The sequence below is a fragment of the Dryobates pubescens genome, chromosome 22 (assembly GCF_014839835.1).
Source record: "Dryobates pubescens isolate bDryPub1 chromosome 22, bDryPub1.pri, whole genome shotgun sequence".
Lineage (NCBI taxonomy): Eukaryota > Metazoa > Chordata > Aves > Piciformes > Picidae > Dryobates > Dryobates pubescens.
Window position 1 is genome coordinate 5,585,718 of NC_071633.1, and position 24,463 is coordinate 5,610,180.

The following is a 24,463-nucleotide window of genomic DNA, read 5'->3' on the forward strand; positions in this document are numbered from 1 at the left end:
GATGAGGGGGTAGTGACTTGAAACTCAAAGAAGGTAGATTTATATTAGATGTAAGGAAGAAGTTCTTCTCCATAATAGTAGTGAAGCACTGGAACAGGCTTGCCTAGAAAAGTTGTGGATGTCCCCTCCTTGGAAGTGTTCACGACCAGGCTGGACAGGGCTTTAAGCACGCTGTTCCAGTGGAAGGTATCCCTGCCTGTGGCAAGAGGGTTAGAACTAGGTGATCTTTATGGTCCCTTCCAATCTGAACTATTCTCTGACTTTAGAGTCTTATAAATACACAAAGTGTAGCCTAGTATTTATGTTAACATCCTGTAGTTAAGTTTGCTGTATGGATAGCAAGTTTGGATATTTTTAACAATAGAAGACCTGTTTGAGTTTGGCAGAATGTAAACCAAGTGTGCTTTAAATTCACTTTGCAATTATGTCCTCTGCTAAAATAGAGCAGATAAACAATAGGTTACATTGCTACAGGTAATGAATGAGAAATTATGTAGTCTCATGGTGCTAAAGCTGTTGCATTCTTCATTGAATTAACATAAAATTACCGGGCCCAGGTGCTTTTGTAATTGGAACTCATTTGGAAAATGTTAGTGTTCAGTGATCCTCAAAGCTGAAGAGATGGGTTTGGTGGTGGTGTTATGATGCAGTGCCATTTCAACTAATGTCAAAATGCCATCTGGCCTCACATTTCAGTAGCTTTCCTTACATTGCAGAAGGCTTCTCTGTGTATTTAGTTGCAGGACTCAGTTCTGTTATCTGCAGAAAATAACAACCGTCTTTTTTAGCATGAATCTTTCTTGTAACTGCACAAGTTCTCATCACCCAAAAGTATAGACAGTAGATTTGCCCTGTACACAGAACATGCATGAAAATCCTCCACAGTAAATTGTTAATACATTTCAGACTTACACATTTACAGAATCACAGAATCACCAAGGTTGGAAGAGACCTCAAAGATCATCAAGTCCAACTTGTCACCACAGACCTCATGACTAAACCATGGCATCAAGTGCCATGTCCAATGCCCTCTTGAACACCTTCGGGGATGGTGACTCCACCACCTCCCTGGGCAGCACATTCCAATAGTGAATGACTCTCTCAGTGAAGAACTTTCTCCTCACCTCAAGCCTAAACTTCTCTTGGCACAGCTTGAGATTGTGTTCTCTTGTTCTGGTGCTGATTGCCTGGGAGAAGAGATCAACCCCCTCCTGGCTACAACCACCCTTCAGGTAGTTGTAGACAGCAAGAAGGTCTCCCCTGAGCCTCCTCTTCTCCAGGCTAAACAATCCCAGCTCCCTTAGCCTCTCCTCATAGGGCTTGTGCTCCAAACCCCTCCCCAGCTTTGTTGCCCTTCTCTGGACACGTTCAAGTGTCTCAATGTCCTTCTTAAACTGGATACAGGACTCAAGGTGTGGCCTAACCAGTGCTGAGTACAGGGGCACAATGACTTCCCTGCTCCTGCTGGCCACACTATTCTTGATGCAGGCCAGGATGCCATTGGCCATCTTCGCCACTTGGGCACACTGCTGGCTCATGGTTAGGTCGCTGTCAATCAGCACCCCCAGGTCCCTTTCTGTTCGGCAACTCTCCAACCATTCTGTCCCCAGCCTGTAGCACTACATGGGGTTGTTGTGGCCAAAGTGCCTCACCTGGCACTTGGATTTGTTGAATGCCATGTTGTTTGACTCTGCCCATCTGTCCAGTCAGTCAAGGTCCATCTGCAGAGCCCTTCCATCCCCTAACAGATCAACATCTGCTCCCAGCTTGGTGTCATCTGCAAATGATATACCCAAGCCAAAATTTTGCTGGGTTTTTATTAGGTCTAACATAGCTCTAATGGGAATGTTTGAAGATATTGACAACTGAGACTTTGGAATTATATATTTATTTTTCTTAGAGTAATGTGTGTTTTTTCAAGAGAGGAAGGACCCACTTAAAAAATTTAAAGCAATAATGTACATGTGATGTCCAACAAAATATACTGCTGGGTGTGGCTGCATGTGTGAGGGGCAGCTTCTGCACTTGCAGTACTGTTATGAAAAGCATGATTCAGGAAATTAACAGCTAAATATGTCATCTATCATCCCAAATGATCTATTTGAAAGAACATGTCCTTTCTCTCTGATGGATGTTCAGCCACTTGAGGTTATTGTGAATGTTCATCTCAAAGAAATTCCATTAAATCCAGCACAAGTGCATGTGAAGGGGGGGGGGGGGGGGGGGGGGGGGGAAGCAGATGTGATCTTTGATTATCCATGGTAACAATTTTCACTTCTGATGGGAGTGAGGTTGTTCTAGCTCTTTGCAAAACTTCGTTTGTGGTAAGCAGCTGGGTTTTACCTTAAAGGTATTTGAATACAGAATCATAGAATAGAGTGAAAAAGAAGACAATAAGTAAATAAGCACCATTCTGTTTGCTTAAGAAATAACATGTGGAAGTCCTTTCTCTCTGATAGATGTTCAGCCACTTGAGGTTATTGTGAATGTTCATCTCAAAGAAATTCCATTAAATCCAGCACAAGTGCATGTGAAGTATGTGTGTGGGGAAAAGCAGATGTGATCTTTGATTATCCATGGTAACAATTTTCACTTCTGATGGGAGTGAGGTTGTTCTAGCTCTTTGCAAAACTTCTCTTGTGGTAAGCAGCTGAGTTTTACCTTAAAGATATTTGAATACAGAATAGAGTGAAAAAGAAGAAAATAGGTAAATAATCACAGAACTTCCCTATGAGATGGGTTAGGACTACATATGGGTCCCTCAGTACCCCTCAGGAGAGAGTCCCCAACAACTATAACCCTTCTCTTTTTCTTTGTGGAGCTGGTTGTTATAGTTGGTGGAGACTGCTTGGCTTTAGCTATCTCCCCAGATGGCTGCTCCTCAGCCCTCTTATCCACATTGCCCTTAGCCTGCAGGGCCACATACTTATTATGCAAGGGCAATGGAAGAGGAGGACAGGGCAGGGATGGATTTCCCTTGCTTCCCCTGACAGGGACCTGTATCCATCCAAATAAGCACCATTCTGTTTGCTTAAGAAATAACATGTGGAAGTGTAAAGATCTGATACACCGCAGGATTGGTAGTCCTTTGAGAAGAATTACCCTATATAAACATAACTATGGGCATTAAATAGACATAAAACCTTAGCTATGTCTTTCCCAATTATCATTAAATGATATCAACTGTGCAACACAGAAAAGTTGGTTACCTGTTCTGTAAACACAAATATATGCTTATATACATTGGCCCAGAAGGCCAATGGCATCCTGGTCTGCATCAAAAGAAGCACGGGCAGCAGATCAAGAGATGTGATTCTGTCACTTTTCTCTGGTGAGACCTCACCTGAAGCACTGTGTCTGGCTCTGGAGACCTCAACATGGGAAGGATATGGACCTGATGCAGTGGGTCCAAAGAAGGGGCACAAAAATGACCAGGGGGCTGGAACACCTCTGCTCAAGGACAGGCTGAGGAGCTGGGGCTGTTCAGCCTGGAGAAGGAGACTGCTTCAAGGTGATCTAAAAGCAGCCTTCCAGTACCTGAGAGAGAGCCTAAAAGAAGCTGCAGGAGGACTGCAAAGCAGGGCTAGCAGGGTGTCCAAGAGTCTATCACACCATCCAAAATGCTGCTGTAAACTTCTGTAATGCAAATGATGCTGCTCAAAAAGGAATAGGGAAGGAGAAAGTGAGAGGATTGACACTTTGTTCATGTCTGATAAATATTCAAGGCATTATGTGGCAGTTAGCCCATGTGTGTGATACACAGACAAAGTCCCTGGCTTCCAGGAGCTGTCAGACAGAACTGACTCTGGGAAGGAGATAATTCTGGCTCTTGCACTATACACCTTGCCCAGAAATGCTCTGACAGCTTCATCCACCTGCCACATACAAAACTGCTGTAGTTTTTCACAGTAAGTGCTACAAATCCTTGAGCATTTGGGGGTTTCCCAGACAGTACAATAAGCTGATAGGGTGCTTGGTGCCATGGTTTAGTTGATTAGGTGGGTTGGATTGGCTGATAGGTTGGACACGATGATCTTGAAGGTCTCTTCCAACCTGGTCTATCCTATCCTATCCTATCCTATCCTATCCTATCCTATCCTATCCTATCCTATCCTATCCTATCCTATCCTATCCTATCCTATCCTATCCTATCCTAATCTATTTCCATCCCAAAGGAATAAAACATCTCCCAGAAGAATACAAACTGTTTGGGTGAGCTGAGAAATGGGGATGACACATGCCTTGGTTGTTTCCTATCTGTAGCCCTTTGCAGACCATCTGTTAGTACCCGCTGTGGAGGCTGGGGAATGGAAGCATGCCCCCAGACCGGGGAGGTCTCTGAGATTGGCCTCACTCAGCGTGCCAGACAAATGTCAAGAAGTGCAGCCAGGCACAACAGGCACACCAGAGACAGCCTTCCCTGCAGGTAGCATTTGATTGTAGATCAGGCCAGTGAAGCCTTCAATAGTGAAAAATATGTTCCTGGGCAAAATCCAGTGACTTCTGCATTTAAAGTTTATCGAAGCAAGATATGAATATCACAACATTGCCCATTATGAAAGAAAAAATATCATGGGTCCATGGGTCACATAGAGTTGGGGTTTTGGCCCTTCGCTATCAGGAACTTACACTCTGCCAGAAATCACTCACTTTGCTTCCATTCAAAATGCTGTGCAATCTTCTTGTTAGATCAGCATGAGCATCCTTAAATACACATTTTTTTTGGTAATGTGGAAATTGAATGTCACTAGTAGAAGACCTTAGTGTAGAAAAGAATAACCTGTGAGAGTCTAAGTAACAGGACAAAAATGTGTTGATGAAACCCATGTTTATGTTGGCAGGTCACCTGGCAAGCAGTTCTGTCAGTAGCACTCTGGCATCTCGTGTGAACAAACACTGACTAGAGACAGTTGTGCACTCATGCCAAAAGCCATGTGGGAAGAAGAAAGATCTGTTAAGACTGCCTGTAATATAGGAAAGAATTGAACTGCCCATCAAAGTCAAAGCATCTTATGAAAGCTTTGCAGTTTCATTTTGCAGTTAAGATGAGGATATTATAATAATAACAATGCATGCTTTGAGAAGAAAATTTGTTTGATGTTAGAAAATAAACTATGTATAAAGCATGACTGAAGGAAATTTCAAAGGCATGAAGAATTGGGCTCCATGATTCATCCCAGTGCAGACTTTGGGAGAGAACTCAAAGAAATAATGAGTTTGGTTTGATCCTCTGTCAGAAGCATTCTGCAAGTTTTGCTGCAAGCAAAGTGCACCCTGATGGAGTCTAGCTCTGTCTGGAAACAGATAAATACACTGCAAACATTTTTTTGCCTATTTCTACCTTCTGAAATGCAAAGCCTGGTGTTTAGTCAAGCTTGCAAGGGCTCACCAGAAATATGTGGTAATTTCTAAGCTATTTTAAAGAAAAAAAGATAAAAGGGTTGATGATCCCTGAAAAAAAAAAATATTCACATGTTAAAAATCCTGTAGCTTTGAGGAGGGTTCAGAAAACTGTAAGCAAATTGGGAAGGAGTTCAGCACCAGTTTCCAAATCGTTTCACTCTGGAACATTTGATGGTATTTTTATTAGTAAGCTGTCAGTCTAGTAAATATGCTTTATTCAGACAAACAGTAGCATATTCATCTTTTATTAGAAGGGATTATTTTTAATAAGAAAGGATTTTGTTCACAAAACCTCCCTCAAAATCTCCCACAGCAGCAGCAGCACACAGAGGAGCTTTCACAATTTTTTTAATTCCATTTCACCCCCCCCCCCCCCTTTTTTTTTTTGTTCATGTAAGAAATCAGTCTCAAAATGTTATACATTAAGAGTACCTACAGAAGATGGAAGAAGGAACTGTGGCGTTCTGGCCATAAGGCCAGAACTCAAATCTAAAGGACCCAGCCAGGCCCTGGCAGGACAGCTTCTTGGTCTCTGTCCTGTTAGGTGTGGTGGTGTTTTAAACTATAACTCAGGATGTGCAGATCAGTGTCAGCTTGGGTTGTGTAGTCGCTGCCCCATCTAGCAGTCCATCTGGAATGTAAGGAGGTGAGTGAAAGGCACAAAACAGAACACGCTTTGCCAGCTCGCAAGGATGTGAGGTCCCAGAGGGCAGATGCCGCAGAAAGCTGAAGTGAGCTAAAGCAGTTTATAAATAACTTCAACTCAGGGCCTAAAGCTCTCCCAGAATCCACAAGATTGAGAAGAATAGGAGTTCTAAAAACACCTTCCCCCCCCCTTTCCTCCCCCTTCCATCCAAATATTTGCACAAAAGAAAATGTAATATAACTTGTGTTTCATTCCAATCTTGCTTAGTAACAAAGAAAATCCACCACCAAATCACATTGGCTTGGTCAGTTTTCAGATATAGCCTCGATTACTTCTATGGAAGTAATCCTTTGCAATGCTCTGCTTTAATGAGAATGTACATTAACTCTTACCCTCTATGAAACTTGCTGGAAATGCAGAATATAAAGTAGCTGGCAATTTACAGTATCTGAACTCTTGTATTTTTTGTGGGGGCTTTGTTGTTGTTGTTTTCCTGATTTTTCAAATGTGGCTTATTTGAAATGTATCTCTTTTAACTCTTTATTTGATTTCTTTTTGTTGTTGTTGTTCTCAATGTCCAGCGAAATGCCTCAGCAGAGAAAGAGAATCTTCACCTGGCCTCAAGAAAGGAAGAAAATCAGAGCATCCAGGAGTGTGATTCTCAAGATGTAAGCTTAGCTCACCTAGAATGAATCTCACCTAGATGGAAATATTAATGCCTTTAGAAACTATTAATGTGACTGACTTTTCCTAGTCAAGCTGGTACATACATTTTACAGCCTGGCTATATTCTATATTACAATGCTGAGGAGCAAATCACAGAATGGTTTAGGTTGGAATGCTCTTTAGAATGGAATAGGATAGGATAGGATAGGATAGGATAGGATAGGATAGGATAGGATAGGATAGGATAGGATAGGATAGGATAGGATAGGATAGGATAGGATTGAATTGAATTGACCTGGAAGGTCTGGAAAAGACCTTTGAGATCATTTATTGTCAATGTGTACAGGTATACTCTTTGGCTTTCTTTTAAAGGCTCCTTAACAGAATTTGTAGAGTTGTTGCAGGAAGAGCAGCAGTGGGAAAGATGTGCTCAGTTTAACCATTTCAGAACTGTTCCTAGTTAAGAGTTGTTGCATTACAGTGAGATGCTGAACCTTGTTTACATATTGTTTCCACTATTAATCAGGCAGAGCTGTCACAGATGCTTCATTTGATAACACTAAAGCTTTGGGGAGATGTAAGAGGTGACAGCTACGTACGTAATTTTGTCCACTGCCAGCCTAGGAACGTTGTAAGCTGTATTTTTCTTATGACATGTCTGACAGAAAGCTCAATCTGCTGCTTTTACCGAGGCAAAACTGATTCAAACAGCACGGTGGGAACTGTTAATAGAAATCCCAAGTGCATGTATTCTAGCTGCAATTACCACAACATAAATAAAACTGGAATAAATAGGAAAAGAGGGGCAAAATACATTGAGTGAATGTACTGTGTGCTCAATAATCCTATACAGAGCCATGGTAGGAGAAATACATGAGACAGCAGGAAAAAGCCTGTCACAACAGTTCTTGAGTAAAGCATTGAACACATAACCTTCTCTAGATAGAACATGCTCCTGTGGAGGTGACTGAGTAGCTTGCTGGTAGTGAGCACAGCAATGTAAAGAAAAGTTCGTTAAGCAAATCTTGGAGAATTTAGTGTCCCACAAATTGTCAAAATCTGTAGATGTTATCCACTTTGCTTTGTTTGCTAGCCTCAACTTTTATTTTTCAGTTTGCATAGCTAAGCATCCCTCGCTCTGTTTCAAATGTGTAATCCAGCTGCAATTCCTTCCTTATGGATGTTTGTAATAATGAGTGTAGTTTACATTGCAATGAATGCAAATGAAGATTTGTTTACAAGTGGGATACAGGCAGGCCACACCAGAATGGCAAATTTTGAAGTTAGATACTGCTGATCCCCCCAGTAGCCAGGTGTAGGTAGGATACCCTGTAATACAACATTTTGATCAGTTAAAATCATCCCAAATTTGTCAAAGATTAAAAACCTAAAGAACTTAGCTACAGTTTTGTTCTCCAGGATGTAGATGATGAGGATGATTATTAAGGAATCCTATTTATATTATTTTTTTCTTAGTCTTGTCCAGGGATGTTTTTCCTATGACTGGCTCCTTGAAAGTCTCTATGCAGAACCAGAGTTCTGCTGGGCTCTTTTCACTGCATCCTTTCATAGAATCATAGAATCAACAAGGTTGGAAAAGACCTTAAAGATCATCAAGTCCAACCTGTCATGACAGACCTCATGACTACTAGACCATGGCATCAAGTGTCACATCCAATCCCCTCTTGAACACCTCCAGGAAAGGTGACTCCACCACCTCCCTGGGCAGCACATTCCAATGGCTAACAATGCTCTCTGTAAAGAACTTTCTCCTCACCTCCAGCCTAAACTTCCCCTGGCACAGCTTGAGACTGTGTCTTCTTGTTCTGGTTGCCTGGGAGAAGAGGCCAACCCCCACCTGGCTACAACCACCCTTCAGGTAGTTGTAGAAAGCAATAAGGTCTCCCCTGAGCCTCCTCTTCTCCAGGCTAAGCAACCCCAGCTTTCTCAGCTTCTCCTCATAAGGCTTGTGCTTGAGCCCTCTTCCCAGCCTCGTTGCCCTTTTCTGGACACATTCAAGAGTCTCAATGTCCTTCTTAAATTGAGGGGCCCAGAACTGGACACAGTACTCAAGGTGTGGCCTAACCAGTGCTGATAACAGGGGCACAATGGCTTCCCTGCTCCTGCTGGCCACACTATTCTTGGTGCAGTGTGGCCAGCAGCATTCTCTTCCCAAAAAAACTGTTGGGAGTTGGCTTTTATAGCAGAATGTCCCTTTTTCATATCAAACAATTCTTATGTGTGCAACATATCATTTGAACCCATCTATTTGGTAGTGATAGAGCATCAAACAATTCATAAAGTGATTTTCTTGCTCTCTGTTCTCATCTCAGATTTCTGGCTCTTTGTCCTTGTAGAGTCTGCTCTGATAAATAAAAGTGATAGTGCTTTTATTTACTGCCTTAATTTCCTGCAGTAAACAAACACTGCATGCTCATTAATCATTCAGTGACAAAGGACACTGAGTATTGGAGCAAAACTTTTACAAGTTTCTAAGCAACCACAGCATTTTGCTTCATTTTTCTCTATCAGCTTCAACTGCAGAGCTTTGATCACATTGTACTGTCCCATTGCTTTCCCAAGGGAGTGATGAGAGGAGAACGAAATCCTCATTATAACAAAATTTCAGCCTGAAAAAATTGTTAAAGTGAATTCAGTAGCTCCCTGAATGAGGACTGTGAAAGTCATAAGAAGTTACACCATCTTAGCTTAAGCATCCACTAAGTGTGTTGTGCTCTAAAATAGAAGGACATGAAGAAGTGCAAAGTGTCTCCTGGAATCTTACATGCACACTTCACATACCTTCTGCTCCATGTCTTCCTTCTAAAGAATGAGGGTGAAAGAAGCTTGAAATACAAATCTGCAAAAAATTCATGAATAAAATTAATTAAACATGTCCTTGAATAAACTGTGGAGTTAACTGAGGTCATGATTACTAAGATACCTAGTTAGCCAGTTGACCTAACAATGTCATCCTTTTCTCCTTTACCTGATTTAGCTTCTTTGGAACTAGCTCAGTTCTTTCTCTCCCACTGTACTTCTACAAACATCCCACATACCTGTTTAGTGCCTGCTGAAGGCAAAAGGAGGTCTGTAATCATAGAATCATAAAAAGATTTAGGTTGGAAGGGACCTCCAAGGGTCATCTAGTCCAACCCCCCCCTGCAGTCAGCAGGGACATCCTATGAGGTTGCTCAGAGCCTTGTCAAGGCCAGCCTTGAATAGGAATAGGGCCTCAACTACCTCCCTGGGCAACCTGCTCCAGTGTTCCACCAGCCTCATGGTGCAGAACTTGTTCCTAACATCCAATCTAAATCTGCTCTTTAATTTCAAACCATTGATCCTTGTCCTATCACTGCAGACCTTTGCAGACAGTCCCTCTGCCACCTTCTTGTAGGCCCCTTTCAGGTACTGGAAAGTCTCCTTGGAACTTTCTCTTTTCCAGGCTGAACAACTCCAGCTCCTTCAGCCTGTCCTTGTAGCAAAGGTGTTTCAATCTCCTGTTCATTTTCATGAACCTCTTCCATCAGGTCCATGTCTTTGCTGAGTTGAGGGCTTCAGAGCTGGACACAGTATTCCAGGTGAGGTTTCAGCAGACCTCTGTGAGGTCTTCCTAATAATGATGGCAAAGAATGCTGAAGCTTCAAACTTTGGTCTGCAGTGGTGGAATTACGTCCTGAGTGTAAAAGCTGGAGAGAATATCACTTATTTAAACCTCTTGATTTGCTGTCCACTTGTGATACGTTGCCACGATTATTTCAGCACTAAAGCCAGTTCTGATTTGCTGCATTGCTGCAGTGTGGAATATCCTTCTAAGTTTCATTGTTCAGAGGTCTGTAGATCAAATTGCATAGCTTAATAGCCAAGGGACGTGCAGAATTTTAACTGGCACTTGAAAAATTCTTTCTAAATGAAGATGCACACTTGGCTGATCCACCTTTGAAATTTATACAGCCAGCTGTGAACCTCTCCTGCTCTGCTGTGTAATTCACTGGGTGAACGGGATGCCATACCTTCTGAAACTTTGCATACTTTATTAATCAAGCTGCATATTTTATCACCAGAATTTCACACAAAGATGCTTTGGTAATTAAACTGCACACTGAACTGATAAAGGCAGCCCAGGATCTCAAGACCTACGCCCCACCTCCGTTTTCCTGTCTTGTTAAATTTCTCACGTACTCTTCCAGAGTTGTGTTTTCCTCTTCATCAAAGCACTGCTTAAAGGCAAAAATCACCTGTGTGAAAATTCTATTTTATGAACACAAAATACCATTAATGTGTTTCTTAAGGTTTATGCAGAGGAAGTGGCACCTGTTTGACATCACTAAATTTGGTCTGTTTCTCTCTCTGGACAGGGCGGTTGTGGAGTTGACATGCCTGGAGGTACTTAAACTGTGTGGACCTGGTGGTTAGGGACATGGTTTAGTGGTGACCTTGCAGTAGTGGAGCAAAGGTTGGACTAGATAATTTTGGAAGTTTAGAAGTTCTTCCCCATGAGGGTGGTGAGACACTGGAACAGGTTGCCCAGGGAGGTGGTGGAAGCCAAATCCCTGGATGTTTTTAAGGGCAGGATGGATGTGGCTCTGGGCGACTGGATAGGATAGCATAGGATAGGGTAGGGTAGGGTAGGGTAGGGTAGGGTAGGATAGGATAGGATAGGATAGGATAGGATAGGATAGGATAGGATAGGATAGGATAGGATAGGATGGAGTGGAGTGGAGTGGAGTGGAGTGGAGTGGAGTGGAGTGGAGTGGAGTGGAGTGGAGTGGAGTGGAGTGGAATGGAATTAATCAGGTTGGAAAATACCTTTGAGATCGAGTCCAACCCATGGCAGGGGGCTTGGAACTAGATGATCCTTGGGGTGCCTTCCACCCCAGACAGTTCTGTGATTCTGTGATCTTGAAGGTCTCTTCCAACCAAAGATATTCTGTGATACTGTGATTCTATCATGTAGAAGAAAATCACAAGAATTCTGTTGTACTTAGTCATAAAAACTGTAAATGTTGCCTGAGCTAAATTTTAAGGAGACATTAAAAGTGAAATGACATAGCCAGCTACCAAATGCATGCAAATAAAAGTTTCCAGAATCACTTTTTCATGAAGTCCTTTTCCTTAGGAAAAGTTTAGCTTTCACTGCTTGGGATTCTCAGTGCTATATGTTGGAGCTTTTACAGTTGAGTGTTCAAACGTTGGATCCTTTTTGATATTATATGATTAAAACCCCAGCATACATAATTTACTGACAGGACAAATTAATGGCAAAGAATGCTTCCACACATAAAATAGAGAGATTGTTCTGTGATAGTAATTTATTCATGGGTTAAATTCTGGGATCTGTCACTGGGGTTTAGATAGAACACACTATAATTTTATATATATATATATATTTTAAATTAAAATAAGGAAATATTAAGGAAGTGGAGGGGGGAAGAGAGGAGACAGGGCTCTAAGTTTCAGAGAAATCCATCTTTGTGCCTTGTTTCATTGCTCTGAGTCATTAAACTACTTCAAGGACTAGTCGTCATTTACTTAATAACTGTGTACTTGGATAAAGACAGGCTTTGATTATAAACATTGAAGGTTTGCTTCCTGAATGTTGAAAAGGGGGATTGCTTGTGTGGGCAGATGATGATGATGAAGCTAGGACAAAGTGTACTTGACTGAGGAGTCTTTAGGAACCGGGGAAAATATCTGTAGCAGAATTCCTCTTTGTCTCATGAACCTATAAATGTGGTGCTTTGGTAAATGTTAAGCTTAGCTGGGTGAAGAAAACAAGGAAATGGTCCAAATGCTCCTTCCAGCCCAGGGAGAGGAAATACTGCCTGAACCCCACAAAGACAGAGATTGTGCTTCTGAATTGGACTAGGACTTTGCTATCCCTGCTACCTTTGAAACTGCCAACCTTAAGGAAAGGCAGAACAAAGCACAGGATGTAGCTTAGGGTTAAAGTGCCCATTTTTGTTCCAAGTGCTAATGGCAGGAAATAGAGTTCAATAATGAAGTTAGAACTGGAGGGTGTTGTTAGCATTTTTTTGCTGTCAGTTTCATAAATGCAAAACTGCACTTAGTGTTTTTATAATCATGTATGAGAAGTTCATTATAAGACAGCTTTTCACCCTGCTAACAACTTGCCCTTTTTAAAATCTTGCAAGATTTTAGTCATCCAGTGGCTTCAACTAGATCAAAACATCTGCATTAAATTAATGTATCTTCTCCTTACTTTAGACCTTTCCAAGTATTTAGTCTTGCCAACCCCTGCCATGTCCTCTGCCTCTTAATCTGCATTCTTCAATCACCTTCTGGAACAAGCAAGAAAATAGCCTATATTATTTAGTTGCATCCTTACACTGGCCCCAGATCCACACACTACACTTTTGGATCTCCTGAAAGGCTTTAGCTAAGAGACAAAGGGCAGTCATCTAGACATGGTGTCGTTATTTCCTCCTGGTATTAGAAATTTATCTTTTAAAAGAGAAAAAAAAAATTATATATATATATATATATACACACACATATATATATACATATTTTATTTAGTTATTTTGGCATCTAGCTTGGCTGAACTGTGGAACCATTGCAAAGGGCCACAGGGAATATACAATGTATTTATTCAGGTGGCCAAGAAGGCAAATGGTATCCTGGCCTGGATCAGGAATAGTGCAGCCATCAGGGGCAGGGAAGTCATTCTGCCCCTGTACTCAGCACTGGTTAGGCCACACCTTGAGTACTGTGTCCAGTTCTGGGCCCCTCAGTTTAGGAAGGATGTTGAGTTGCTGGAACATGTCCAGAGAAGGGCAACAAAGCTGGGGAGGGATTTGGAGCACAGCCCTGTGAGGAGAGGCTGAGGGAGCTGGGGTTGCTTAGCCTGGAGAAGAGGAGGCTCAGGGGAGACCTTATTGCTGTCTACAACTACCTGAAGGGAGGTTGTAGACAGGTGAGGGTTTGTCTCTTCTCCCAGGCAATGTGTGACAGAACAAGAGGACACAGTTTCAAGCTGCACCAGGGAAGGTTCAGACTGGATGTTAGGAAGAAGTTCTTCACAGAAAGAGAGATTGGCCATTGGAATGTGCTGCCCAGGGAGGTGGTGGAGTCACCATCAGTGGAGGTTTTAGGAAGAGACTTGAGGGGGTGCTTGGTGCCATGGTTTAGTTGATTAGATAGTGTTGGATTATAGGTTGGACTCGATGATCTCAAAGGTCTTTCCCAACCTGGTTAATTCTATTCTATTCTATTCTACTCTACTCTACTCTATTCTATAAGTCATTACACAGAAGTTGAGACTGAACTGCCTGCAGTTACCTGAACTTCCTCAGAGTCTTCAAATGGTGACAGAGTAGTAGTGGCTGTTCCTTGCCCTCCCATGAAGCCAGCACAGATGTAAAACTTGTGACCAACAGAGACTGTGTGCAGACAAACCCCTTTCTTCCTTTGTGTGTTGGTCCCACTCCTTGCCATACAGCTTTCTGAACAACAGCAGGGGAAGCAGTGTTGTGAAAAGTCCTGTTACACATGATGTGAAAGCCAGGTCCTCTTTGAAGTAGTGCTGACAAGATCTTAAATTACAGCCTGCTTTCTTCTGATGCTACAAGAGAATTCAATAGAGTTGCAGTAAACTAGCAAGGCTGACTTGTGACCTCGTTTTTCTGGGATTTTATTGCCTTTTTTTTCTTTCCTTTTTAACTTCTGAACTTTGGATTCTTTGTTGTCTTTCCTTATAGACTTAACATTTTATTATCTTTCTTAGCAGCAATCTTCCTAAACAATATTAATTCTTTGAACAAACAGCAACTGAGCTTCTCTTAGAGAAATAGGGAACGCTCTTGTGGGAGAAACACCAAGCTCTGAGTTCATCCTAATGGCCTTAATGTGCTGAAACCTCAACTTAAAGCTTGGAAAAACCCCAGTATCCTTCCAGCAGGCACTTCTGAAATACCATCTTCATAGAACAGCTAAAACACATTGACAGCATTTCAACCCCTTTATTTTCCAAAAGCAATTATATTTGCTGTTGGCTTGTTTCCACCATGTCAAGCTATCCTTCTGTATGTGTATAATTACTGCACCCCTCACAGGAGTGAGTCTGACAGAGAGGCTTGCATAGAAGAGCAAATTAAACAATCTTCCAGCCCCTGGCATTAGAGGGAACTAACAAAAAATCCAGAAATTTAAGATTTGCCTGTACGTCATTCATGGCTGTGAGAAGTATTAGAATGGAATGGAATGGAATGGAATGGAATGGAATGGAATGGAATGGAATGGGAGTAGAATAGGAGTAGACTAGACTAGACTAGAATAGAATTAACCAGGTTGGAAGAGACCTTCAAGATCATCATCCAACACCACCTAATCAACTAAACCATGGCACCAAGTGCCTCATCAAGTCTCTTCCTAAACACCTCCAATGATGGTGACTCCACCACCTCCCCAGGCAGCACATTCCAATGTCCAATCACCCTCTCTATGAAGAATTTCTTCCTAACATCCAGCCTAAACCTCCCCTGGTGCAGCTTGAGACTGTGTCCTCTTGTTCTGGTGCTGGTTGCCTGGGAGAAGAGACCAGCCCCAGCTACCTTCAGGTAGTTGTAGAGAGCAATAAGGTCTCCCCTGAGCCTCTTCTTCTCCAGGCTAAGCAACCCCAGCTCCCTCAGCCTCTCCTCATAGGGCTTGTGCTCCAAACCCCTCCCCAGCTTTGTTGCCCTTCTCTGGACACGTTCCAGCAACTCAACATCTTTCTTAAACTGAGGGGCCCAGAACTGGACAAAGTACTCAAGGTGTAGCCTAACCAGTGCTGAGTACAGGGGCAGAATGACCTCCCTGCCCCTGCTGGCCACACTGTTCATTTGGTTGATATTTCCCTATTTATCTAAGGTGGCCTTTAGGTGAGGGCAGGTGTATGTTTGTGTGTGTGTTTATACACAGACATATCTACATAAGCACATAAAGATGCAGGGTGTGTATGCGTGTGTGTATATATGCATGTGTTTCTATGTGGTTGTGAGGGTGCATATATGTGGGGTTAAGTTTAGGTTGCTTTAAATCCAGATTGCAGTTATAGCAGGAGATGGATTTGATGGAGTGGGTCCAGAGGATTGCTACAGAAATGATCAGGGGGCTACAGCACCTCTGCTACAAGGACAGGCTAAGGGAGCCAGGCTTGCACAGCCTGGAGAAGAGAAAGCTCCAGGGAGACCTAATAGTGACCTTCCAGTATCTGAAAGGGGCTACAAAAAGGCTGCAGAGTGACTGTTTCCAAGGGCCTGCAGTGATAGAACAAGGGGCAATGCCTTGAAATTAGAGAAGAGGAGATTTAGGTTGGACATAAGCAAAACGTTCTGCACCATGAGGCTGCTGGAACACTGGGACAAGTTGCCCAGGGAGAACCCATCCCTGGAGATATTCAAAGTGAAGCTTCACAAGGCTTTGAGCAACCTGACCTAGTGTCCCTTCTGCCTGCAGGGCAGTTGGACTAAATGACCTTTGGAGGTCCCTTCCAATCCAAGCCATTCTATGATTCTGTGATTCTATGTTGTCATGACCATCTGCTTTAGGAATTGAATTGACAGGCCCATGGACCAGTAGGGCTCATTCATTGGGACTTCTCACACTTCTGGCTATTGAACTGCTGTTGACATATTGAAAGTCATCACTGTTGTTCGATCTGCAATCTATTTGTTAATGATATACAAGGTTCCTCTGTGCCAAGGAATCAATAACAAATGCTTGGTGCATTAACAACATCAAGACATAGAGCTGCTTTGGTTAGAAAAATGTCCAGTTCTACTACCTCTCTCTAACAGTGATCCTTATGGTGTGCTATTAAAAAGCAAACAACTGTGAAAGAACAAATATGCTAGACATAAATCTTCACTGCTGGTCTCCTACCAAGACAGCCTTTATCTGGTCTATGAGAAGAGTATGAATGGTTAGTCACTTATACAGCATCAGTTTTATCATCTGATGTATTTTCATTAAGCCAACCATTAGTTTGTTTGTTTGGTTTATTTTTTTCCTTCTAATATACACACCTTAGATGTTTGATTGGTATTTTCATAGAATCATAGTATCAGTCAGGGTTGGAAGGGACCACAAGGTTCATCTAGTTCCAACCCCCCTGCCATGGGCAGGGACACCCCACACCAGATCAGGCTGGCCAGAGCCTTGTCCAGCCTGGGCTTAAACCCCTCCAGGGACAGGGCCTCAACCATCTCCCTGGACAATCTATTCCAGGGTTTCACCACTCTTATAGGGAAGAACTTCCTCCTCACCTCCAGTCTGAATCTCCCCACATCCAGCTTCATTCCACTCCCCCTAGTCCTATCACTTCCTGATATCCTAAGAAGTCCCTCCCCAGCCTTAGGATATCATTTGCATTAATTTCAATTAATGTTTTTTGATTCCTATCTCCTGTCTGTTGTCTTGGTGAGACAGGTTACCTGAAGGGTTTGGGTTTTTTACAGTATATACAGTTTATTTTTAAATGATTTAATTATTTTTAATGATAACTCATTAGCATTTTTTTCTGCCTTCTTCTTTACATGACCTGAAATGCTGTTCCATTTTTTGACTTGCCACATCTTTTATCCTCAATCTGCTCACCTGGAAGTCTTTAAAACCCTTGCTTTTTTTTCTAAATATGACTAAGCTGAAAACATTTCATTGAATTTGGCTCACTAGTAAATACATTAGATAGCAGTCCTGCCAGGACCACACTTTTAAGCTTTTGATGCATTAAAATTTTATTAAGAATTCCTATTGCCATCTCACTCTCTAGACTTTTCCCAGAACAAAAAAACTACCTCTTGGTTTTGTTGGTATTTTTCATCATAAAATACCACACATGGAAAAAAAAATAGAAATGGGTAGATTCAGATAGGGTGTCAGGAAGAAGTTCTTCCCCATGAGGGTGGTGAGAGACTGACACAGGTTGCCCAGGGAGGTGGTGGAAGCCTCATCTCTAGAGGTTTTTAAGGCTAGGCTGGATGTGGCTCTGAGCAGCCTGATGTAGTGTGAGAGGTCCATGGCCATGTCAGGGGGGTTGGAGCTGGTTGATCCTTGAGGTCCCTTCCAACCCTAACAATTCTATGATTCTTTATGATTTTTCCCCCCCACTAATACTACCCTGATTATTCCTATGATGTGATATTAACCCAACTTTTGAGTAAACCAGGAAAAAAATCAAAAGGGACTCCTCACCACCAGTCACATAATTGCAGCATCTCAGAGGCTCTTCAGCAGCTTGAACATGACTAAAGCCCCCCTGAAGTATTATGAAATCCTTGGCAGCACCCCTGACTCTCTAGAAGCTTGCAGGAAGGAGGCAGATGTCCCCTCTCCAAGTAGTTCTGTTAATAGCATGTTTCATTTTCATATTCACACCTGTTCATAGATCAACTTTGTTACAGGCAAGGGAGACCAACGAGATTTCTCAAGTGCAAAAATGTAATGAATTTCTTTCCCCTTGTCAATCTCTTGCTTTTTAATTAACTCTAATCTGACATCAGCTCTTCTGAAAGGGTATTTATGAAGTTCCTTGATATTTGATGTACACGTTAGGGTGTTTATTTTTAAGTGTTCTCTGCTCAGTGAGGAAATTATTGTTGTGTTGTGGTTTAAGATGCCAAAGGATGAATTAGGGTTTACCTTCCCCTTTCTTAAGACAATAGGTCTGAAAAAGATTTCTCAGAAAAGACCATTTAGGGATTTTTTTTTCCCATCTCTTTTTGTTCATGATTCCTTTGCTGTCCTAAACCCAAACAACTTTTTCTGTTCTAGGTGTAATTAATCACAATGTAAAAAACCAACCAACCAACCAACCAAAAATGCCAAAACCCGCCAACTAACCAAAAACTGCAACAGACAAAAAACTGTAGAAATGCCAGGAAACCTTGTAGTGACAGCTGGCTGAACATGAGCCAGCAGTGTGCCCAGTGTGCCAATGGCATCCTGGCCTGCATCAAGAATAGTGGGGCCAGCAGGACCAGGGAAGTCATTGTGCCCCCATACTCAGCACTGGTTAGGCCACACCTTGAGTCCTGTGTCCAGTTCTGGGCCCTTCAATTTAAGAAGGACATTGAGACTTTTGAATGTGTCCAGAGAAGGGCAACGAGGCTGGGGAGAGGCCTTGAGCACAGCCCTGTGAGGAGAGGCTGATGGAGCTGGGGTTGTTTAGCCGGGAGAAGAGGAGGCTCAGGGGAGACCTTATTGCTGTCTACAACTACCTGAAGGGAGGTTGTAGCTGGGAAGGGGTTGGTCTCTTCTCCCAGGCAACCAGCATCAGAACAAGGGGACACAGCCTCTAGCTGTGCCAGGGGAAGTTTAGGCTGGAGGTGAGGAGAAAGTTCTTCACTAAGATAATTGGTAGCCGTTGGGATGTGCTGCCCAGGGAGGTGGTGGAGTCGCTGTCCCTGGAGGTGTTCAAGAGGGGATCGGATGTGACACTTGGTGCCATGGTCTAGTAGTCATGAGGTGTTGGGTGCCAGGTTGGACTTGATGATCTTTGAGGTCTCTTCCAACCTTGGTGATTCTATGGTGCTATGATAGTGGCTATTATTGGATATTACTGAAGGCATGTTTGATTTCATATTCCTATGAGCAAAGCTCATGTCTATATAGCTATGATTTTTTCACCGTTTTTCATTAATCTGTTGGATTGTATCTCATGCACAAAAAATATTATATCCAGGCTTGACTTCAAGAGCTCATGCTAAACAGGAAGAATTTCAGAGGAGTAATGTTAAAACTTAAACTAAATAATATTATTGTTATGGTAGAAAGAGTCTTGAGCATAGAATCATGGGATGGTTTGGGTTGGAAGGGACCCCTGGAAGATTATCCAGTTCCAACCCCAGGACACCTCCCACTAGCCCAGCTTGCTCAAGGCCTCATCCAGCCTGGCCTTGAATATCTGCAGGGAGGGAGAATCTATGACCTCCCTGGGCAACCTATTCCAACATTTCACCACCCTCCCTGTACAGAATTTCTGTCTAATATCAAGTCTAAATCTTCCCTGAAGTTCGCTCAGCCTGTCCACAAAGCAGAGCTGCTGCAGCCCGCTGATCATCTTCATGGCCTTCCTCTGGATGACTTAAAAACCCTTCATTTGTTAGTACTCCATTTAAATGCACCAGTTTTCATTACAAAACCAGTAAAGAAATTCTATTGTGATCACATATTCAAGTAATGACTAAAGTTTAGCAATATTTTACTGTATTTCACATTTTCATATCTTCACTTATGGCATCATTAATCCTGCTCCTGAAGGGACTTTAATTTAATTACAGCAGAAATTTCAGTGCTGGTTCAATCTGTACTTAAGACTCATAACATGAGATCTCTTTGGTTCAAAAAGTCTAACGTGTAGTTAGTTTTATTTATGCTCCTCAACTCTCTTTTCCAGACACTGAAAAGCATATTGCCAAAGAAAATGACATTATTGCTGGAGTCAAATGACAGCAATGAATCTAACAAGGATTTCTATACCTTAAGTGTCATCTCACTTCCCCATTCAGAGAATTGCTATACCAAGGAGATTGAGCAGTTAAGACAAGAGAATAACAACACAGAAGTCCTACTTTCAATGCTAGTCTTCAGCTGTTTGTTGCTACTTTTTCACCCATAACAAGGATTTCCATACCTTAAGTGTCATCTCACTTCCCCATTCAGAGAATTGTTATACCAAGGAGTCTGAACAGTTAAGACAAGGGAATGACAACACTGAAGTCCTACTTTCAATGCTAGCTTTCAGCTGTTTGTTGCTATTTTCTCACCCGTAACAGACAATTATAAGTAGTTATCTGTTCCATGGAAACACTCTAAGAATAAACTTCACTTTTTTGTTATGAAATTTGAGGGGTGGGGGGCCTGGAAGGGGGGCAGCCAGGTAAGTATGGTTAAGTTTGCAGCCACATTAGATATCATAAGAGGGATTAATAGAGATGATGGCAGGAGGTGATTCACTTAGCTATGATAAGTTGTTTTCTTTGATTCCATCAGCCAGGCTAAAACAAACAAACAAACAAACAAAGCTATTTTTAAGAAAACTATTTATATTTTAGGAAAAACATATGACATACTTATTGCCAACATTTGTATTGACAGGCTGGCAAGACGTGTTTGGGGAACGGCAATAATTCAACATCGCATTTGAAGACAGCAGAAGCAGAGACGAGCTTTCAGGTATCCTATTTCTGAGCAGTTCTCAGGGTTTTAGCTAAAATGTCTTGTAAAGCATGCAAGTACTTGAAGTATTCTTAACTCATTCTGCAACTACCTGAAGGGAGGTTGTAGCCAGGTGGGGGCTGGTCTCTTCTCCCAGGCAACCAGCACCAGAACAAGAGGACAGAGTCTCAAGCCGCACCAGAGGAGGTTTAGGCTGGAGGTTAAGGAGAAGTTCTTCACAGAAAGAGTGATGGGCCATTGGAATGGGCTGCCCAAGGAGGTGGTAGAGTCACCATCACTGGAGGTGTTTAAGAAGAGACTGGATAAAGCACTTAGTGCCATGGTTTAGTTGATTAGATGGTGTTGGGCGATGGGTTGCACTTGATGATCTTGAAGGTCTTTTCCAACCTGGTCAGGTCTGGTCTACTCCTATTCTATTCTATTCTATTCTATTCTATTCTATTCTATTCTATTCTATTCTATTCTATTCTATTCTATTCTACTCTACTCTACTCTACTCTACTCTACTCCACTCTATTCTGTTCTACACCAATGCTTCTGAAACAGAACAGATTTTTCAGTTCAGACTTTGTTCCTGATTGCAGTCCATCCTTTCAAAATGGCTTCTGGTGGTAAAATTCTGGAAAACTCGTGAAGAACTGGACAATCCCAGTAGCCAAATGCTTAATTTGATAGTGTGCTGTCTGTAGCACGTAGTTATATCCAAAATAATTCATAGACTCATAGAACGGTTGAGGTTGGGACAGACCTCAAAGATCATCTAGTTCCAACCCTACTGCCATGGGTGGGGATACTTTCCACTAGCCCAGGTTACTCAAGGCTTCGTGCAACCGGGTCTTAAACACCTCCAGGGAGGGGGCATCCATGACTTTCCCTGGGCAACCTGTTCCAGTATCTCACCACCCTCACTGTAAACAATTTCTTCCTAATCTCCAATCTAAGTCTGCCCTCCTCAAGTTTCAATACATTCCCTCTCTTCCTATCACTACAAGCCCTTGTAAAAATCTCCTTCCCAGCTTTCTTGTAGGCCCTCTTCAGGTACTGTAAAGCCTCTCTATGGTCTCTCCAGAGCCTTCTTTTCTCCAGGCTGAACAGCCCCAACTCTCTCAGCCTGTCCCCATAGGGGAGGTTCTCCAGCCCTCTGATCATCTTTGTGTCCTCCTCTGGGCCTGCTCCAGCATTTTGATGTCCTTATGCTGGGGACAGCAAAGATGGACACAATACTCCAGTGAGGTCTTACAAGAGCAGAGTAGAGGGGCAGACTCTCCCCCCTCATCCTGCGGCTCTCACTGCCTTTGATACAGACCAGGGACAAGGTTATGTGAAGCTGTATGGAGCCATGTTTCCTATGGGAAATTTAGAGTAACATATATCTGAGCTCTTCATTTGATAGATCACGAAGAAGAAGATTTAAATCACCATGATTGTGAAGCAACATCAGACTTGTATGGTTTTAGGCTGTCAAAGATGGTTAAACAATCTTCCTTTAGTGGAGATCAGAATCCTCTTCTAGGCACAGCTGATGATGTCCAGTGAGGACAGACTGAGGGAGCTGGGGCTGTTCAGTCTGGAGAAGAGAAGGCTCTGAGGAGACCTAATTGTGGCCTTCCTAAGGAGACCTACAAGAAAGCAGGGGAGGGACTATTTAGGGTGTCAGGGAGTGATAGGACTGCGAGTAATGGGGAAAAAAATAGAAATTGTTAGATTCAGCTTGGATGTTAGGAAGAAGTTCTTCCTCATGAGGGTTGTGAGACACTGGAACAGGTTGCCCAGGGAGGTGATGGAAGCCTCATCCCTGGAGATTTTTAAGGCCAGGCTGGATGTGGCTCTGAGCAACCTGATTTAGTATGATGGGTTCCTGCCCATGGCATGGAGGTTGGAAGTAGATGATCCTTGAGGTCCCTTCCAACCCTAACAAGCCTATGATTCTATGATTCTAAGACGGTGCCATCATTGGGGCTGTTCAGTCAGGAGAACTGTGGGGAGACCTTCTATCAGCCTTCCAGTACCTGAAGGGGGCCTACAAGAAAGCTGGGAAAAGGTTTTTGACAAGAGCATGTAGTGACATGATGAGGGGCAATATCTTTAAGCTTGAGGAACTGGATGATCCTTGAGGTCCCTTCCAACCCTAACAGTTCTATGATTCTGTGATGAATATTATGTCCTGTTGTAGCTGTTTAAGGCTGATACATCACTCCACTAGAAATGCAGCTCAGTGTGCACTACTGCCATGGCTTTTAAACATATTTTTACTATTGTTTGCTTATATATGTGAATATCCTGCCTGCAGTGCTTACTCTGATGCTTTTTTTTCACCTTCAGCAGAAGTTGCACAGCCCTCCATGGACTAAGCCCGAAGATAAAAAATCAGCTGAAAGAAAGGAGAAAAAATTTGAAGAGTCTGTTAGCACAAAAGAAAAAAAACTCTGAGCTCTACTAAACTCCATTAAAAAATGCCCATCACTTGCTTCCATCTTCATCTTCTTTTTAGTCCAGAGGCATGAAATGTATCAGGTTTCTCAAGCATGCATTTTCCACTATTTTATGAATGTTTGTAAATTAGTCTAGAATAGACCAATTAGTACCTTCCAGCAATAATCCAAAATGGATGTTTGAAGAAATGCTTCATAACCTAGTCTGATTTTGAACTCTTGTTCTACCTGATCAGTCATTGCATACTACAAATTAGTTTCTTTGTAAACAGCAGCTGTTCTCAAGTATTTTCTCAGTCTGTTCTATTTCATGTACCTTTATGGTAGATTAGGTTTTAAGTCAAGAATTAAGGGACAGTTAACTTGGGGGGCTGGGGGGAGGGAACATAATAAATCTGTGCAAACAACATTGAAGTGCAACTCATAACAGTAACTGTAAAAATGGGGTGGGGGGGGTCCATGTATACTCATCTTTCAGTAATACCATTTCAGATCTGCTCACTTAATAAAAGGTGGTTGGTTGGTTGGTTTTTTTCTAACTGCTATCACAACTAGTCCATTTTTCAGCCCTGAAGCATCAACAGAAATGCAGAGTATGGGTAGAGTCTTGGATTTTAGGATTCAAGCAAAACTGTTTGCAGGTGGAACTGAGTTCAAATTTTGTAGCTTGGGTGCTGGCCATGAAAGGTCAGTTTTATCCCTTATAGTTGTCCTGATCTTAACAGGATAATTATACATTACATGGTAAAACCTCCATTTGTTCACTACAGCCCTTGGTCACTCCAGCAGAAAGAAACATTTTGGATGGGGTAAACTCCGTGATTTTTAGGGTTCTCCTCATTTTTCCTGAGTCAGCAGAAAGGGAGCAGAAGGTAGAGTGAGAGAGTTTTTACTGCTTTGTGCTTGTGTCATTGCTGGTTTAACTTCACCATTCATATGCCTCATCTGGCTGAGATGTGAATCTTTCAGGAGCTAGTGCCCTAGGAATGGCCTGATGCAATGTTTATACTTTATGCTTTCCTCTGGCAGGAAGCAGGATAAGTAACTGTAAGTTGTAAACTCCCACCCTCCTCTTGTTACAGACAGCAGTGCATTACAGCTTTTACTAGACTGTAATAATTGGTTATGTCAGTTT

The 24,463-nt window shown here is 42.4% G+C and overlaps 1 protein-coding gene across 1 annotated transcript in view; it reads left to right on the top strand.

Annotated features, from left to right (window-relative positions):
- LUZP2 (leucine zipper protein 2) overlaps positions 1-23,906 on the top strand; it is a 159,684-nt gene extending 135,778 nt beyond the window's left edge. The window contains exons 10-12 of the mRNA XM_054171665.1: positions 6,631-6,717; positions 20,816-20,893; positions 23,219-23,906. Coding sequence (XP_054027640.1) covers positions 6,631-6,717; positions 20,816-20,893; positions 23,219-23,326 — 273 coding nt within the window. The 3' untranslated portion in view covers positions 23,327-23,906. The remainder of the gene's footprint in view (positions 1-6,630; positions 6,718-20,815; positions 20,894-23,218) is intronic.
- Positions 23,907-24,463: the final 557 nt, after the last annotated feature.